This window comes from Centropristis striata, chromosome 14 (assembly GCF_030273125.1).
Source record: "Centropristis striata isolate RG_2023a ecotype Rhode Island chromosome 14, C.striata_1.0, whole genome shotgun sequence".
Lineage (NCBI taxonomy): Eukaryota > Metazoa > Chordata > Actinopteri > Perciformes > Serranidae > Centropristis > Centropristis striata.
Genome location: NC_081530.1, coordinates 31,828,708 through 31,848,137, shown reverse-complemented (window position 1 = coordinate 31,848,137; position 19,430 = coordinate 31,828,708). Strand labels below are relative to the sequence as shown.

General features: G+C 37.7%; 1 protein-coding gene across 1 annotated transcript; it reads left to right on the top strand.

Moving 5' to 3' along the window:
* Window positions 1-219: 219 nt before the first annotated feature.
* On the top strand, window positions 220-18,794 carry LOC131984352 (chitin synthase chs-2-like). Its single transcript, XM_059349218.1, has 20 exons — window positions 220-245; window positions 1,199-1,334; window positions 2,056-2,219; window positions 2,805-3,733; window positions 4,945-5,128; window positions 6,142-6,303; window positions 6,413-6,587; window positions 7,310-7,658; window positions 8,630-8,830; window positions 9,680-9,795; window positions 10,527-10,695; window positions 12,322-12,501; window positions 13,099-13,368; window positions 14,470-14,644; window positions 14,861-14,895; window positions 15,010-15,074; window positions 15,522-15,632; window positions 16,869-17,083; window positions 17,182-17,266; window positions 18,375-18,794. Exons 1-20 carry the CDS (start codon window positions 220-222, stop codon window positions 18,522-18,524), a joined length of 3,897 nt encoding a protein of 1,298 aa, XP_059205201.1. The 3' UTR covers window positions 18,525-18,794.
* Window positions 18,795-19,430: the final 636 nt, after the last annotated feature.

The window sequence follows — 19,430 nt, the reverse complement described above, 5'->3', positions numbered from 1 at the left end:
GTGCTGCTAAAAGTTCAGCCTGGTTTCCTTTTACCTTGTTTGGCTGTTGACCTGCAACAACACACACAAATTGGGCGTTGCCGTTTAATTATATGTTAAACGTGATTCTGATCTGCTGTCACGTTGATGACATTTAGATAAGGATGAAAAACATCATGTGCAGAAGATTTTGATCCCAGATTGAACCTGTCAAGCGCAGTGTTCACACTGATCAGAAACATGGATGAAGACAGGAGTGTACCCAAGTAAGTAACTATTTCTTTTATTGAAAAAAAAAAAACTGAGATGTCTGTTATTGTGAGTATTAAGTAATTAATATTATTAATAGCAATCTTTTTTTATTAAGTCAAAACACTAAGCAGTCATTAGTCAGTTCTTTATAAAACATAATTTCACGCTGATATTTATTTTGTTTAATAATATTTTACTTAAAGCTAAAAGTTGTTTCACATGTTAATTACATCAAAAAGTGTTATAATTATATATCATTTTAATTATTTATTATCATGCATTTTTTCTAAACATTAAATTATATATTTAATACAATTATATATAACAAATGATATGAGGTTAAATTAACAGCATTAGTAATTACAAATATATTTTTTTCTGTTTCTGTAATGGCTAATACATTAGTATGTAGAAGCTCTTTACACAAATTATATTTTTAATGCTAAAATATAATTATTGTTATCCGTGAATATTAAAATTTACTGTTTCACCAAAAAAATAATAGTAAAGCACATCATCATTTGACATCTTATTCAAGAAATAATAGTTATTTACTGACATTCCGGAACAGAAAAGTGAGTTTTAGTGGTTGAATGTTAAAGTTAGTTAGTTCCAAAAAAAGGTTTCTAAGTTAAAGTTTTCTAAAATATGTATGTTTTCTCGTTTTTATGACAAGTGGTCTAATAGATTTGTTAAGCACTCTAAATATACAGTATTGTGCAAAAGTTGTGGGAAAAATGCTGTAAAATTAGAAAGCTTTCAAAAATGCAAATGTTACATTTATTTTTCATCAATTAACAAAATGCAAAGTGAGTGAACAGAAGAAATAAATCCATATCTGGTGTGACCTTCCTTTTCCTTCTTTCCCAGCGAGTTAACTTCTCACAAATGTGGAACAGTTTTTCCTTCCAGTGTAATTTTCTGCCTACAGACTCGTTGAGAGTTTAACCTGTTGGTGTTTCTTTAGGCGGCCGTGGGATACGTGCCGAGAGGTCCCCATCATCGACGATGAACAGACGCCATGGAAGATGATCAAACTCCTGAGGACCGTCGCTCTCGCTGTGGTCGCTGTCATTGTGTTTGGCTTGGCTCTGTGCAGCAAGGTGTGTTTATATTTATATATATATATATATATATATATATATATATATAAATATGTGTGTATATTTAGTCATCTGCTGAGCACTAACACACATTTTCACTTATAATGTGGGACTTAACTATTCTGCCCTATAAAGAATATCATAACTGTAGTAGCTACAGTTTTGGTCAAAATTGAGTTATAAATAAAAATGAACTCCTTGATGTCTGTTTTATCTTGTCTTTAAGTTTTAGATTTCAATTTTGCTTTAATTCAGAGAAATAATGATATTACCAAATCCAACTCAGTAATTGCACTTACCACGGCCTGCTTTGTGTGTGTGTGTGTGTATATATATATATATATATATATATATATATATGTATATGAATTTAAACATAAAACCGTGTAGCCTTGTATTTCTTCATTGTGTTGAATAGTGAAGACAAGAATAATAGAAATTATAAGTTTATTTTAATAGGGAAATTATTATCTATACCAGGGGTCTCAAACTCAAATTAGCTGGGGGCCGCTGGAGGCAGTATCAAAATGACCAAAAAAGATTAAATAACTTTAAAGCAGTTTTTTTCAGGTTTATCCTTTGTGTAGTTGCTGCACTTTGGCTTTGTAGGGCAGAATGTCTTTCTAATCTACAGTTATGTTTATGAAATGTAGTTAATTTGACACTTTTAATTCTCATTTTATAAAGCACTTATATTTTGCTGTCTTGTCTCTGTTTGCAGACGTCTTTCCTCCTCCTCATCACCTTATCCAATGAAGACACCGTAACGTTGTCAGCTGATCATAAACCCGTGGCTCTGCTGTGTATCGGCTGCGCTCTCATCACCTCCAGCGTGCTGCTCTTAAGTAAAAGCCTGTGGAAGGCTTGTTACAAAACCTCCAAGATGCCGGACAAAAAAACTCTAGCTCTGGTCAGAAGGATTTCTTTACTTTCACTACTTTTTGAACAGAATTTCCAACCTGACACACAAGTTTTACTTCTATCACACAGTTTAAATATGTTAAATTAAATGTCTTCAATGCCTTGTTCAATGTTCTGCACAGCGATAAACTATTTTCGTTTTTTGGGTTCTTTTGGTGAAATCTGGTCGGACGACTTCATAAACAGCGATACAGTTTTCCCATGATGAGGAGGCTCATCTTGCGAATACCAAGCACTCTCACGTATTGCTCATTAAGCTGATGCTGCTGGTAGCAAAAGACCAGCAAAAGTATTACCACAGGTAGAAGGTGGCTCGCTGGATTCATTTAGTGTAAACGCATTAAGGAAGTAACACTGACGTCAGATGCCGGCCGGCCTAACAACGCAGCGTAACCAAAACAAAATGAGCCGCGGAAGTCCACAGGGAGATGACGTGTCCAGTAGAATTGTCTTGTAAAGCCCGTTATTCCTTTTGCAGTGTGAAACCAAAACCAACAGGACCAAATGTAGACAATGTAACAGAACACAGACCTTGGTTCGGACTTTGAGGTGTGAAAACGTCCTTAAATGTATCATCAATATTCTGCTTCTGCTTCTCCTTCAGGTTCTGTTCTTTGAGTTCCTGGTGGCTCTCGGTGCCGCCATCCTCACCATCGTGGCGATGCCCCACTTGGACATTGTGACCAACGTGACGATCCTGAACGGCGTGGCCGTCCTCTCGGCGCTCCTACAAGTCATCACTCAGTGCTCCGCCCAAGAACGGAACCGCTTCCTGCTGCCCTCCATCACCGCCTTCCTCCTCATTCTGCTCGGCTACATCCTGTTCCTCTTCTTGTACATCATGAAGGATCCCACTGATGTCAAGATGATGACCTGGGCCGGTCTGGCTGTCGGCGCCTCCTTCTTGGTCTCCTTCAACTGGTGGGAGAACTATTTGAGGCTCATCAGCAAGAGCAGCAGGTCCGTGGTCCTCAAAGAGCTCGTCAAGGACGCAAAGAAGTGCCAAAACATGCTGAACATCCTCTCCAGCCTGCTCAGGATCATCGTGACCGCCTGTGTGCTCGGAGCCTACGTCCCTCTGGCCAAGATGGACTGGGACGTCGTGACCTCCATCCCGAGACGCGAGACAAAAATTATCGGCATCATCATCGGGGTCCAGCTGATTTCCTCTGCGCTCTGCCACTGGTTTTCATTGGCGGCCTGCAAGATGCACGCCCTGCGCCGCTGCTTCATCCTGCCTCTGTACATGGCTTCTCTGGCCGTCATGGTGCTGTTCATCGTCCCCGTTATCGTTTACTATCAAGACTACAGAATCAGTTTCAACGGCACCACCAACTTCTCAAGCTACTGCAGTGTCGTTGTGGATGTAAGAAACCAAACCCAGACCGGCAGCGTGTTCCCAAATCTGGTATATGATGTCACACACACTCTGTGCTTCCTGGACATGTCCAAGATAACGGACATTGGCATTCTGACAGGTAATGAAATGAGCTGTAGTTTAACGCTGAAAGAGAACTTTGGTACTTTTAAATTATTGGGGGTTTAATGCAAATTTTTAGGTCTCCATGTCTTTTTTTGAAAATGTAATATTAAGGCAATTAGAAGAATCAAACATGATTTACTACAAACATTTTTTGGAGCACAATTCATATGATATCCTATGAAATTGTTGGTCAAAACATGTAGCATGTGTAACCTTCGCTATGAATGTTGTTTTAACCCATTTAGGCCTAAAACGCCTGTAAAAAATGCATTTAAAACCTCGGCGATTTTAAAATAACCCCCTAAAACCTGAAGCTATAGTCGTCTTCCGCCATGATTTCAGTTCTGGATTTCAGTTCACTTTCCCGCCTTATATGGGTTGAACATCACATTCACTTTTGAACCCGTGTTAATGCTCTAAAACTGTTAGCCACCAAAACCATGTCATTCAGGTTAGCCACCAAACCATTATCCTAAGATTAGGGGGGAAATGGTTTGGTTAGGCTTAAAAAGTACAATTCTGGACATTCAATGGACTTCCAACAATGAAAATGTGTGATACCTACACCTTTCTGTGCATTACTTTTCAAAGGAAATCATACAAACTGTTCAAGAGTGCAGCCTGAACATTTAAAACATTTTTTTATTTTTGCAATGCCGTTAACATAGATACAGGACATGCATCCGATGTGCTGCATATAGAGATATAGCTTCAGCTAATTTTCAACTCCTGTCCATAGTTGGGCTTTTACAACTACATACAAAATTACAGTACTATAAAAATCCAATATACGATTACCCCATCTACAAAATAGAATAAAATTACAAACAATTACAATATACATTTACCCTGAGAAAAAAAATAAAAATAAAATAAAAAATAAACCATGTATAAATATAGCTTAGAGTTTAAGATCCTCACAAATCAATACAACAATAAGGAGAAGAGAAAGAAAGAAAAGAGAGAAAAGGAAGGAAAACAAACAAACAATCTTAAATACCAATCCAAGGTAACTACTCAAAAAAAATATACAATACAAATACAAATTGGTGTCCAAATTCGTCGTTCATTGAAAATGTATGGGATATCTAAGATAAATGTAATCTGGTGTGTTCAAAGTTCAAAGAAAGCATAAAAAAACATAACGGCTGCTCATTATTGTGCCAGAAATGTACTTTAAGGTCCTGTAATCTTTTATTTCACCAGGCTCAGCAGTGTCCTGGTGGCTGGGCCTCGTGTTGGCCACGCTCCACCTCTGGTACCTCAGCCTGTACCGCATCCAGAGGACCCAGGACCTGTTCATCAGAAGGCTGTATGAGGGAGGATTTTTGGAGCAGTCGCTGCTTCTAAACACCCGATTTGACGTCCTGACAACTAAGAAGCGGAAGTTGTAAGTGCTAGTGTGTTTGTGTGTTGGGACGATCAGGAATACCCTACAAAGTGAGGTTCCTGGGTGCTAGTTTAGACTTGTTAATGTATGATTTGTTCAGATGTCTGGTAGAAGACAGGGATTAAATCAGGGAAAAAATAACTGGCATTTAAAACAAAATTACAAAGGTTTAGAAAAATACCATAAAGAAGTTGTATATAGTAGGTTGGTAGACGTTTCCAAAAAAGTTTTCTCTGACATGACACATTTGTATACTGATATAAATAATATGTTAGAAAACTGTTGACTCACCTTTAAAGCGACTGAAATTGTATTTTATATCTTATATGATATGTTTTCTCTAAAGTTAATTTCTGTTTTAATTGAATACCTTAGTTAGCCCTGAGGGAACACTAATATGTTACATAACACACACAGTACACTCACAACCACTAATTTCACATAACAATAGACTTGGCCTTTAGGCAGATGCTGCAAAACAAAACTTACCAACTATAATTGATGTTCTTCCAAAAGATTTCCAGGCCTCCTGCCAGAAAAAGTAGACAAAGGGCTTTGTTAAAAACCTGTCTATGATTGCAATGAATCGGCAAACATCCAACAGGTTTGCACCAGACTTCCGTCAGAATAGTACTCATAGCACAGAGGTTTCTGGGAGGTACTGTCCGACTGTGTGCAGGTGAAATAAATGGCAGCTTTTTCAATGTCAGACTAATTTCTAAAAAAATGCAAATCTTGTCTTTTTCCAGATTCTCCCCACTCGAACCAGTGAAAGTGTTCCTTTGTGCGACCATGTGGCATGAAACCTACGATGAGATGATGAAGATTATCATTTCAATATTTCGGTAAACAGAACACAAACTATAATGTACCTGTTCCTAGATAAATAATGAAAAAAACGTAATATCTCTATTTTAGCCTAACAACCTCCAATTTGATTTGAAATTCTTTCAGCCTCAATTTAAACACCCTCACTGTAATTTGAATGTGATTCTTGTGAATTTTTGTTTCAGACTGGACAAGTACAGGCCGAAGGTGGATGAAGACACAAACGATGTGAACTTCGAAGCCCATATCTACTTCGACGACGCCTTTAAAAATGTTCCCGGAAGTCGGGGGCGCCACGTCAACGAATATGCGGAAATGCTGGTGAACATTCTCAGAGAAGTTTACGGGTAAAAACTGTGAAACTTGAGCATGATTTACAGAAGAATTAAGGAAAGCTATCTCAGGGATTTACCACTTTAAATGATTACTAAAGTATCCTTCATGCTCTGTCGTCAGTATCTTCATAAACATGGGGGAAAACCTCTTCACAAAGACGCAGCAAATCCCCGATCAGAACATCGTGACGACGCCGTACGGAGGGCGTCTGTTGATCACCATGCCTCATGGAAACACCATGACGGTTCACTTCAAGGACAAGACACTCATCCGGCACAAGAAGAGATGGTCTCAGGTGATGAAAAATGATCAATCGTATCCAGCATGTAGCTTTAAAATGTCAGGTCATTAAGATTCAGTTGTATTTAACCCTTAATAAGGCATAGAAATACTTGCAAACTCCAAATTTCAACCCTAGAGAATATTGGAGGATATTAGATACTGCCAGAATGTGTAAAAAAACATACGGACCAGGGGGAGGGGGGTAATATTTTGAGAAAAAAGTTTAGTGGCAAAATGTGGCAAATCTACGAGAAAAAAATGCGGCGATTTATTAGTTTTAAAGTGGTGAATCTGCGAGAAATTTTTTTTTTTCTTCACTTTTTTCTCGTAAATCTGCAACTTTTTTTGCACAGATTTGCCACTTTAAATATCTTAAATCTGCAATGTTTTTTCTTATAGATTTGCCATTTTAATCTAGTAAATTTGCAACTTTTTTCTCGAAATACAACCCCCCCCTCGGGTTTGTATTTTCATTCATATTTGGCCCTAATATACCGTCATAGTCAAGTTCTCCCCGTTCAAGTCATTGAAGAATAACTCTGTTTGTACGACTGTTTGCTGCAGATTTTTTTATTGTTATATTATTATCTGGAAGAAATTCATGTGGTTCTACGACCAAACAGAGAGACATGGGGACCTCATTTTAGATATCCACTGAAGTTACCAAATATAGTATTTCGCTCGATAAAGAGTTAAAGGAGACAATGTGTCTAAAAAGTATTTGATATCTTACAGGTCATGTACTTGTACTATCTCCTGGGCTGGAAACTTGGGACCAAGTATATGAAAAGATGGGGCAAAGGAGAGCGCGAGGAAGAGCTGAAGAAAGAGTACGAGGTAAGACGAGAGAAGGCGCACACATCAACCGGTGCACATGTTCATAATGTTTATCTGTTTGACATTTGGCTCCTTTTCACACACAAACGATGTCTGCTCCTCCAGAACGAGAAGCACCACACCTACCTCCTGGCGTTAGACGGGGACACAGACTTCCAGCCGGCTGCTGTGATGCTGCTCGTCGATCGTTTGAAACTCTACCCGCGTGTCGGAGCAGCGTGTGGCAGGATTCACCCCACCGGATCAGGTTGGTCAAACACCATGAAAGTAGGGCTGGGTAATAATTCAACACAATAGTTTATCTTCTTTCATTGGCATCTAAAAGAACAAATATCGCGATACCGTTACACAAAGTCACGGTAACACTTTACAACTCTCATTTATAAATGGTAAACAGATCGTTTCTTAATGTTCAAGTTTTGTATTGTGTTTTGTATTATGTATTATATTGCACATGTCAAAAACCAGCAGCCGAATTGCTTTACGGCAAGGTAACGTCATTAAGATGATGCTTTACGTTCTGATCCTGCAGGTGGAGGCAAAGCAGGAGCAAACCAAATAGAACAAAGTATGGAAGAAGTGTGGAGCATAGAGAAACATACTTTACCATGTAGTTTTTTCATATAGACAATTTTGTACTGGAATGTCCAGAAAACATGCTTTATCTCGATATATATTGTTATTGAGATATGAAATTACTGATATCAGGATAGGAGATTTTGGCCATATCGCCCTGCCCTACATGAGAGCCAATTTGGACCAAAACAATTCTAGGGTAAACTGTTTCTTATGCATGAAAGTATCCTTTTAAATTCCCAATATGTGGTCATTTTATTCAAATAATACTTGTAAAGAAATTGCTGGAATGCTTTCCTGCAGGTGGAGGCAAAGCTGGAGCAAACCAAATAGTCCGTTTATTCAAATAATGCATCCATTCCATCCAGCCATTATTGTCCGCTTATCCGGGGGCCGGGTCACGGGGGCAGCAGGTTAAGCAGGGCATTCCAGGCACCCCTCTCCCCAGCCACAACGTCCAGCTCCTCCTGAAACTTATGAAATCTAGCTGTCAAATAATGATTGTAAAGAATTTGCTAGAGTTGGGGGCCAATTTGTTTTCGGAGGGGGGACAGTACGGCGGCTGTCAATCATGCACATGGTAGGAGTTGTTGGATTTTTATGTACAGTCTTTGTAGTAACTGTCATGTACTTCCCTGGCAGGTCCGATGGTTTGGTACCAGAAGTTTGAATACGCAGTAGGCCACTGGCTGCAGAAGACAGCAGAGCACGTGTTTGGCTGCGTGCTGTGCAGCCCGGGCTGCTTCAGCCTGTTCAGAGCGTCGGCGCTGATGGACGACAACGTGATGAAGAGATACACCATCAAGTCCTCGCAGGCTAGCCACCACATCCAGTTCGACCAAGGTAGGAGCAATCTGCTGGCTGATTCTCATCAAGCCAGTCTAAGTTATGTCTGTGAAGATTATAAACGAAATATATTTCACTTTTATATGAATGAACAATGTAGCCATAATGAGGCACAATTCATTGTTTTGTGTTAAAATAATGTTTTCTATATTTTTAAACATGTTTTTGATTCACAAATTCATTACTGTAATGCATCCAGATAAAAATGTCATGGTTTCCCCCACACTTATATACAATAAATATTTCATAAACTTTATATAATATGTATATTTCTATGTAAATATACATTTGTTTAGAAATTTATAATTTAACAGAATATAATCACACATAATGGTTTTTAACAATGTATAAAGACCAAATTTGAATGAAAATTGATGAGAGAAAATGGTTAAATGTTACGGTAATGATAGAATTATTTGCATTAAAATATGTGTATATTTTAATAAAATACATTTTGGTGATACGTGCTACCTTTGAGCATATTTAAATGCTTGCCAAAGAAAAAAAAACTTTAGTTGTTTTTTTTTATTTAAAAATGTGTTACGGTAATTCATTTTGCTCACAGTGTTTCTAAATATGTCAGAAAATACCTTTAAAAAATGTAAATAGATAATAAATTCATATTAAACAGTGACCTTAGATTGTATATGTTATAAAGGGTCAAAGAAAATATGTATTCAATGCTCTTGGGTTTTTGCTATGAGCTGTACAATGTTCATGAGAATCACCCAGCTGGCCCACTAAATATAAAAGTCTGACCCAAACCTGAGCTGGTTTACCTCATAATAACTGGCAAACTAACAAGGCAAACTCATCAATAAAAAGTTGTCATGGTTTAATGTGCAGGTGAGGATCGGTGGCTGTGCACTCTGCTGCTGAAGCAGGGATGGAGAGTGGAGTACAACGCCGCCTCTGACGCCTACACCAACGCCCCCGAGGAGTTCAAAGAGTTTTACAACCAGGTGAGCAACAAAGACACTCAAAATCTTACGCAATTCTGATGTGTTGGCGTTTGGCCTTTACTCTGGGCCTAACTTGCATGTGAAAGATGTTATCAAATTGTTCAGGCATCACTCTTTGGACCAGATCCATCTGCCAAACCAGTTCTGGTTCCTGAGAACTATAGTGTACAGTCATGATCACTAAGGACATAATTACCAGGTGTAAAGGTTAAGTGCAATTATCTTCACCAATAAAATTTTATTGTGTTGAAACAAGTGTAAAATACCTAAAATACCTGGGTGAATTAAATGACTGTGGCTTTGTCTCCACCAACAAAAACACTCCTGTCTACATTTTCCACTGTGAAAATGTGTGTCTATTTCACATTAGCATGCAATTGAGTGTGTTTGCTCTCTGTTCGTGTGAAAATGTAAGTAATGTGGAGACATATAGCCAATTTATATAGGCTTTTTGACCTATACGATGGTTACAGCAAGGCTCAGGAATAATATTGTTGGTTTTGTTACTGTGCAAAGAGAAAAGTTTGCATTTGTTTGAACACAAAATATACTGTCTTTGACGTATATGCAAGTTAAAACTTTACAAATAATTTGCTGATTATCGCATTCAGTTTTATTTACGTTTAAGACAACAGAATGTGATGGTTTACCGGCATCAGTCTACTTTTACTTGGGCAGAAACATGCTGATTCTTCAGATGAAACTGACAATCTGCACAACATTTTTTCCAGCGTCGGAGATGGGGACCGTCCACCATGGCCAACATCGTGGACTTGCTGGGCTCTGCCACTCTGATTTCCAAAAGGAACCCGTCCATGTCCAAGCCTTACATGTTGTACCAGCTGGTGAACTTGGCTTCGTCCATACTGTCGCCTTCCACCGTCATCCTCATGATTGCAGGTCAGGCTTGTTTTTTCGGTTATATCAAGTTCTTTTGAAGGCGGACGACATGTTCGAACATCCAAAAAACATGCACATGCAAAACACAAAATGCGTCTGCTAGGGGTGTGACGAGATCTTGCGAGATTAAACTCGACAATATTTCTCGTTGCGTTAAAAATCAGTCTCGCGAGATTTGTGAGTTATCCAAACTTCTATTTGTGACCTGTGGGGGCAGTAAAATTAAAAGAAGAGGAGGAGAAGGAGGGGCAGTCTCTCCCAGCTGCAGAGCCAGAGTCTGCAAATTGCTAACAGGCTAACAGTTAGCTCTGTAGCAGTACAGTGTGTATTTGCTTACAGGCTAACAATTAGCTCTGTAGCAGTACAGTGTGTATGTGCTAACAGGCTAACAGTTAGCTCTGTAGCAGTACAGTGTGTATGTGCTAACAGGCTAACAGTTAGCTCTGTAGCAGTACAGTGTGTATGTGCTAACAGGCTAACAGTTAGCTCTGTAGCAGTACAGTGTGTATGTGCTAACAGGCTAACAGTTAGCTCTGTAGCAGTACAGTGTGTATGTGCTGCTGCTGCAGGAGGTGTTCACTTAGCGATCTCTGTTAGTTTACAACAAGCACCAGACACTCTGTGCACAGTTAGCGATGCCGGTTAATTCAAGATCGCTATGTTTATGCTAATTAGCCATGCTGCTTTGTTTTGATCAGCTGCTGATGTTGTGCAGTTAGCGACGGCGGCCACAGTTGAGTCTCCCATGTTTAATCCGTCGTGTATGTGATCACGGTCGAAACTGTCGCTAAGCGATTACGAGACGATAGAAAAACAAAAATCACCTCCGGAGTCTCATTAATCCCTCTGGGAGATTTTATTTATCTTATTTTAACATTTATACATTTTTGTTTCAATTTTTGGAAGTTTATTAAAAGCTCATGCTTACATCATGCATGTAAAGGGTTGTAATAAAACATTTCAAAATGCATGTGTCACTCGGTTAAATAAAAGTCTGTTAGTCCACTCATATATTGTGTCATTGTAGTTTTCTTAAAATCTCGTCTCGTCTCGTTCTCGCGAACCCAATATCGTGTCTCGTCTCGTCTCGTGAGCTGAGAGTATCGTCACACTATACCGTTTGCACATTGCTGCAGCCTCCAGATAGTTTATTCACTAATTGAAATAGGCAACATCTCAAATCTTTAAGCAGATAGTGCATTATTTTTCTGCCAAATTAAAAAGATAATCATTAGGAAGACAACAAATAAGGTAAAGAACTTGTGTTTTATTGAGTGGCGTGTCAAATATAAGAATAAAGGTTTCATTGTGAATCAGGTTAGACTTTTACTTTCTAGTATTTCTCATGACAGAATAGAATCATTACAAGGGATTAGCCATCCAGTAACTGAGCATTAATTACTTTTAAGTGTTTATTTGGTTATTAAACACTTAACATTAATGTATGATTAATCAAACCTGCATCTGAATAACATAATTAACAATGATGAAGGGATATCCTGGGCATTTATCGGTTGGGTGATTAAAAGTTAATGGATGTGGTTGGGTAAATTAGATGACAGTGACTTGTTTACTTGTTGTGGTTTTGTAAGCAGCTCTTTTGTTTGTTTCATGTTAATCTTTCAGGTAGTTTGACGATGCTGCTCGACATCCACCCCAACATTTCTCTGTTCCTGGCCTTAGTTCCTCCGGTGATCTTCCTTGGCATCAGCTTCAAGATCAAGGCAGACACTCAGATTGTAATTGCATCAATCATGAGTGTCGTGTACGCCTTCGTCATGATGATAGCAGCAATTATCATCATAGGTAAATTAATATGAAAACTGGCAAAGATTGTTTGTACTTAACCCTCTGGAGTCCATCTATTTATTGAAAATACACATGTTTTATTTACAGTAATAACTTTATTTATATATGATATGTAGACAAGCTGAGAAAGCCAGTTAAAGTTCAATCATAGGAGTTTTCACAGTGTGACATTTATGTTTCTAGACCATTTTTAAAATGTGAATTTTCTTTCTACAATGAAAACTATTACTATGTTTCATTTACATGCGAATAGACTGTTTTGTAGTTTTATTATTTGTTATTTTTTCTGCTGTTTTTGTGTGTATAAATGGTAAAAAAAAAAAAATGGTACATTTCCACACCTGTGTCTTTTGTTTGTATTTTGGGTTCCTGGCAGCTTTATATTTGTTAATTAAAATAAAATGAAAAATCTGACTGATAGCCAAGTTTGTGTGGAGAAAAAGGAGCCATGCATGTGATGTAAGGACAGACTGAAAGATGCTAAACAGAGACAGAAATTAAAGCATAGGAAGTTGACAAATTTGAACCAAAATCTTCAGAGGGTTAAAGCTTTGTGTCTTAGTCTCATTTCCCCTTTTGTTTCTCCTCCATCAGGCACCATGATCAGGGATCAAACCATCCTGACGCCCAGCAGCCTCTTCATCATCTTCCTTGCCGTTTTTTACCTCATTACCGCAATCCTGCACCCTCAGGAGATTGGCCTGGTGGTCTATGGCTTGCTTTACATCATCTGCATCCCCAGCGCCTACCTGCTGCTGTCTATCTACTCCATGGTCAACATGAACAACGTGTCCTGGGGGACCAGAGAGACGGCGGCACCTGCATCCATGACAGCCGCCACTCCGCAAACCACATCCCAAAAAGGTAATTCGAATTTTAAAAAGAAGAATGTCTATGTTTATTAATTCAGAGATTCTTAACCTTTAAAAATGACCATTTGTATATCAAGTTAAACATTCTTTGTTACCTTGAGTTGTAGAAGAAAACTTGTTTTTCTTGCAAGCCTCCAATTCTTGATGAATGGAAGTAAATGGTGGCTTCAGAAAATTTTCAACAAAAAATCTGTGCATGCACATGATAACAAGCTTCAGGTCTGAGGTAGTGCAATAAATAAATAAATACAATAAACAATAACAATTAGAACAATATTTTGAGGTTGTATGCTGTGCACAATATTAGGCAAGCTTGATAAAAAGTAACAATAACTTAACTTAAGTGTTCCTTCCTTGGCTATGCTTTACACACATAATAAACTAAATGACACTAGCCAAACCAGTTGACATGAACATTACACTGTTGTAGAAGAAAACTTGTTTTTCTTGCAAGCCTCCAATTCTTGATGAATGGAAGTAAATGGTGGCTTGAGAAAAATTTCAACAAAAAATCTGTGCATGCAGAATAATCCAAGTGTTGTGTGTCCAGTAGTGCTCTCAGTACTTCTAAAACACACATTTCCACTATAAATCAGTGGAAAGATTTCTGAAGAATTCAAAGCAACATAGGGCAACTAATTTAGATGCAAATTATAATTTTAATGTTGAAGCTTTCCTTGAACCTTCTAATTGTTTTTGCCTCAAATTTGAAGCGTTCAGGTTTAAATATTTCTCAAATACTATCCAGTTAACCCTAACACTAACCCATGTTATAGGAGTTGAATACAGAAGATGCATTTTGGATTCTTATTTTGAAAATTATTAGAATAGATTGTTGCACGTGCATTTTTATAGCAATAAACCCACCAACTTGACCAGTTGTTTCCCTATTATTATTATATTATTTTGAGTCAAATTTACTCATTCAGATTTTAGACTGCAATTTTTAAAACATAATTTTGGGGGATTGATAAGAGTTACAAAACAGGCAATTTTTTTTTAAAGTCTTTACCCAAACATACGACTCTTTTAATCAGTTTTCATGATGCATTGTTTGTGTGAGTTGAGCTGAAACTGTTGTTTTCTCTTGCAGCCAAAAGTGCCTTCACACGGTTCTTCTCGAGGGCCAAATGCTGCAGGAAACTCTGCTGGAGAGACGGATCAGAGGAGCTCATCCCACAGGAGGTCCAGACCACGGAGGCAGCAGAGTCTGAACCTGGACCCCAAAACACTATTGTGGAGGATCAGATGGAGCCTCAGCAGCAGAGGTAAACATCTCATGGTGGAACATTTCATTTTGGAGCATATTGCATCGTAAAAGACAAACTCCTTCTTGGATAAAAGAGAAAAGAAAAAGGCAATAATCTAGTATATGTTATGTTGTATATTATCAGTGGGAGAAACATTTAAAACCTACATTCTGTATGACGAGTTTTCAACCATCCATTGTTTGTTTCTAACTGTTATATCTTACTTTGTTTCAGACAAGATGAGCAAGCTTTCCTCTGCCCCAATCAAAGTAAGTCCTAACATTTGGAAATTTCGCAAAAATGAAGCTTAAAATCAGATGCAAAAATTGATGATTCACACGATTTGCACGTGTAATAACTGTCTGTCTTGCTCTTTTCTGCAGGTTGGGTGGAGCAACTTCAGAGTTTGTCTGACGACATGCACCTGCAGGAGGATTCACTGGACGAGGTGAGACTTTTTCCCTTTCTGTCACTCAGCATAATTGTCTAATTGTAACATTCCTTTGTCTCTTGATGATCAGCTGGAGATTGTAAATGATTGCTACAATTTGATTGTGATGAAAACTTATGAACCAGCAGTTGTATTGGCAAGAAAAGTGTTAATGACTTTGATTATTGTAATCAGGCCAAATGGTATAAAGACTTTATATAATAACTAAAAGAGCCTCAGAGAGTGTCGAACTCTGCAGAGTCCATTCGTTTTGTCTTAAGGGAGCCTTCATGTGGCATTTATACAGTTAACATGTTTCCTCTGGTTATACCAGCACTACATGACAGCAGCACAAATACCTTCTTGCAATGTTAATAAATTATCTTGAGATTCAACTAGACATTTATTGGCAGCATGTCAAACATGTCAATGTAGTATTGAAAAACTTTCTGTATTTCTCTACAGGAGGAGCAGATCTTCTTCAGAGAGCTGACCGCCAAATACCTGGAGCCTCTTCCTGTGGACAAGAAGAAACAGCAAGAAATGACTGAAGAACTGAAGAGCTTGAGAAACAAGGTGACGTTTTGTTCTGAGGAGGTTTGTGACGATACCGATACTCAGGAAAATATGCGATACTCGATACCATTTTCAATACCACAAGGATAAAAACAAAGACCCCAAAATTTAACAGAAATATTTCTATTGACAAGAAAAATGCAACATGTAAAAATGAACAGAACCACAGGTTAAATATTTATAATAAAAATCAGTTCTGCAAAAAGAAACTGCAACTATGATAACAAGCTTCAGGTGTGAGGTAGTGCAATAAATAAATAAATACAATAAACAATAACCATTAGAACAATATTTTGAGGTTGTATGCTGTGCACAATATTACACTGAAAAAAGAACCAACTTAATTGAATTGTTTCATTTGGTAACACCTAAATGAATTAAGTTCTTTCAAATTAATTTTAAATCAATTGTGTTAATCTAAATGATTAAATTAATTTGAAGGAACTTAATTCATTTAGGTGTTACCAAATGAAACAATTCAATTAAGTTGGTTCTTTTTTCAGTGTAGGCAAGCTTGATAAAAAAAACCCAATAACTTAACTTAAGTGTTCCTTCCTTGGCTACACTGTAAAAAAAGATAAACAATAACTACTCAATAAAATTGAGGCAACAGATTGCACGCAATATTATTAATTAAATCTAACTATGTTACAAGTTGAGTTAATAACAACTTAACAGGAAGTGCCTATCAATTAAAAACTGACTATTGTGTTGGATTCATTCAAAATTCTCTTGATTTAGAATTACATACACATAATGATTATATTTAATGTGATCAAAATAAGTAGATTCTATCTCAAACATTTTTATATTAAAGTAACTTAAACAACTGCCTCAAAATCAAGGACGCATTTATATTTAATACATTTTATCAAATATATTAAGTAAAATTAAATGACTACAGAATAATTTATTACAGTGTATGCTTTACACACATAACAATAAACTAAATGACACTAGCCAAACCAGTTAACATGAACATTACACTGTTGAAAAAGCTCTAAATGTTTATTTTCATAGCTTCTGGGGACTTGGCATCATATTTTTCGTTGTTGGTCAAACACAGACGTAGAGTGGATACTTTTGAAAATGATTATCATATCCGGATACAACGTTTTAGTATCGATACTTTTTTGAGTATTGATACTTTTGATAACCCTAGTTCTGAGTGCTGAATAACTGATGATATATTTAACGTGGTTAAAATAAATAACTATATTGTATGTTTTGTTTCAGATTACCTTCGTCTTCTTCATCTGCAACGCCTTCTGGCTCATCGCCACCTTCACCCTGCAGCTCTTGGACAACGACGTCTTCATCAGGGCGCCAAAGCTCGACCTCAACCTGGAGTTCACCGGAGAGTACCTCTACATCGACCCAGTGGGCTTCATGTTCATCCTGTCCTTCGCTTTGCTGGTTATCATCCAGTTCGTGGCCATGCTGTACCACAGGTAACCAGCCAATCACCTTCTGACGCTCACATTACAAGTGTTTACGTCACTTTTTTCTCCCTCCAGTTCTGACTCTTGTTCTGTCGTTACCTTCTCAGAGTTTACACCCTGATCCATTATGTGGCCTTCTTGGATACAGAGGCCGTGTCTGAAAAAGAAAAAGAACAACAGCTGCTCAAACAGGTACAGACAACGTAACTAAAAGAGGTTTCCAAAGACAGTGCTGTCAAGTGATTTATTTATTTAATTTGGGACCTTCTCAACTATCGTATGCCACGGGCAGATTTGACAGTATTCTCAAAAGTGGACAGAAAAGCAGCATTTACAGTGAATTTGGGTGGAATTTTTGTTCAGCCCTGACTGCTACTGTTAAAAGCCTACTTGGTAGTCTGGAGCTCCCAGAGCTTCCCCTACAGGGGTCTCAAACTCGCGGCCCGCGGGCCAATTGCGGCCCTCGTGACGATATTTTGTGGCCCCCACCTTGATATGAAAGTTTAATGTGAGTTTTATATGAATGGCACTTTACCGTGTTGTGTGTGGAAGGTCCCTTTAATTACTTTTTTTGGTAGTTTTGTGTCTTTTTTGGGTCATTTTGTGTCTTTTTTTGTCATTTTGTGTCTTTTTTAAGTAATTTTGTGTCTTTTTTAGTCATTTTGTGTCCTTTTTTTGGTCATTCTGTGTCTTTTTTTTTTAGTAATTTTGTGTCTTTTTTTGGTCATTTTAATGCTGCTTCCAGGTAATTTGAGTTTGAGACCCCTGCCCCACAGATTTGATTCATTTTCTTGCTCATTCTCGTGAGACTTGCAATGCCGGGATGCAAGTACAAATCTTGCAATAATGCTTTTCTGCCAGGAGACAGCAAGGAAGGCCAAAAGTTGCGCCAAAACTGTTTAAAAACAGCATTTTCAACAGATCAAACTGTTTTATTAGATTGGAAATGATGCATAGTTCTGCTTTGATATTATTAATAATAAATCTATGAGTCAAATTAAACATCTCAGATTAGCTTCAGCACTATGACTCAGCTTCAGGGTTCATGTTGGGAACCTCTTTATTAGACATAGCTCGTGAATGACACTTACACTGTTCTTGTTAGGCTTGTATTTCAATGCACAATGAGTGGGAGCAGGGCTTTTAAGTTGGGGCCAATTAAAGTGTCAGCTATAGAAAAGGACCGTGCGTAAAAATTGAAGGTGACAGCTGAACACCCCGCCCTGGGGTGTGTTGGCAAGTCACTTGAACATGTTCTAGGTGTGCCACAGTATCACTGATGTGACTTTATCATCTTAAGTCCCCGCAGGTCAATAATGATGAAGGAAACAACCGCAATGAAAACAATGACAGCGGGGACAGCGATGACAGCGGGGACAGCGACGACGAGGATGACGTCATATTCGAGAGCGGCCTCCGTCAAAGCAGCGGTGGAGGAACTATGGTGTAAACAACTATGAACACAAACAAAACCTGTTTTAGCACTTTGAAGCAATCACGTACTGTATGAAGGACTAAAAGCCATTTAACTCAATGTTATTTAAATTATTTTAGTGAAGTTTATTATATTTATAAACCCTTTTAAGGACGCAGTTTGTGCATTGGTTTGAGTCATAGATTTACACATAATCTACCAAAATGTATTGAAATTTTAAATATAATTTAATTGTGTGTCTGCACTGTCAGAGCATATTGGCTTCTCACTTTTAAAGGCCAGTTTGGGTGTTAAAACGTTTTTGTTTTTTTTTAAAAAAAAGCTTAAGTTGCAACTGCTAACGTTAGGGTAAGGGGCTTGGGAATTTCCTCAAAGATATAGTTGTGTGTGTTTGAGAAAAAAAGCAACCCCAAGGCAGGAAATTAAATATAGTCAATGACTGATAGCTAAGGCCCATTGTTTGCAGTCAATAATTAAACATCTGGGTTAATATTTGAATATTAGAAGCAGATCAAATATATCAAATATGGATGAAACAATGAGCTTTTGCTGAAGGAGTCAAAAACTGAAAGTGAACCTCGAGGCCCTTAAACATCAGGGGTATTGTTTTCCATTATGTTTTTACTAAAAGGAAACTCAATACAATAGCTTACAGTAGTTTAGGTTATACAACAAATGACCTCAGACACTGTCAGAGACTTCATAAGTCAATGTTGCAAATTTGCATAGCTGCCTGTATGAGAAGTTTAGATGCAAGATATTTTTCAGGCAAGTTTTTCCTATTTTTGTTTTGTTTATTTATCACATCCACAGTCTGTAAAGGCTTTTATTTACTGGTAATAGTGTGTATCTGTCACTTTATCTGAAGGAAACGTGTTTTTAAATCTGTTTTACTGTGATGCTTCCACATTGACAATTCAA

Coding starts and splice junctions, on each gene's coding strand:
- LOC131984352 (XM_059349218.1), top strand. CDS start 220: ATGGATGAAGACAGGAGTGTACCCAA. Junction 6,588..7,309: donor ACAAGAAGAGATGGTCTCAG/GTGATGAAAAAT, acceptor GATATCTTACAG/GTCATGTACTTGTACTATCT. Junction 15,075..15,521: donor AGGAGGATTCACTGGACGAG/GTGAGACTTTTT, acceptor ATTTCTCTACAG/GAGGAGCAGATCTTCTTCAG.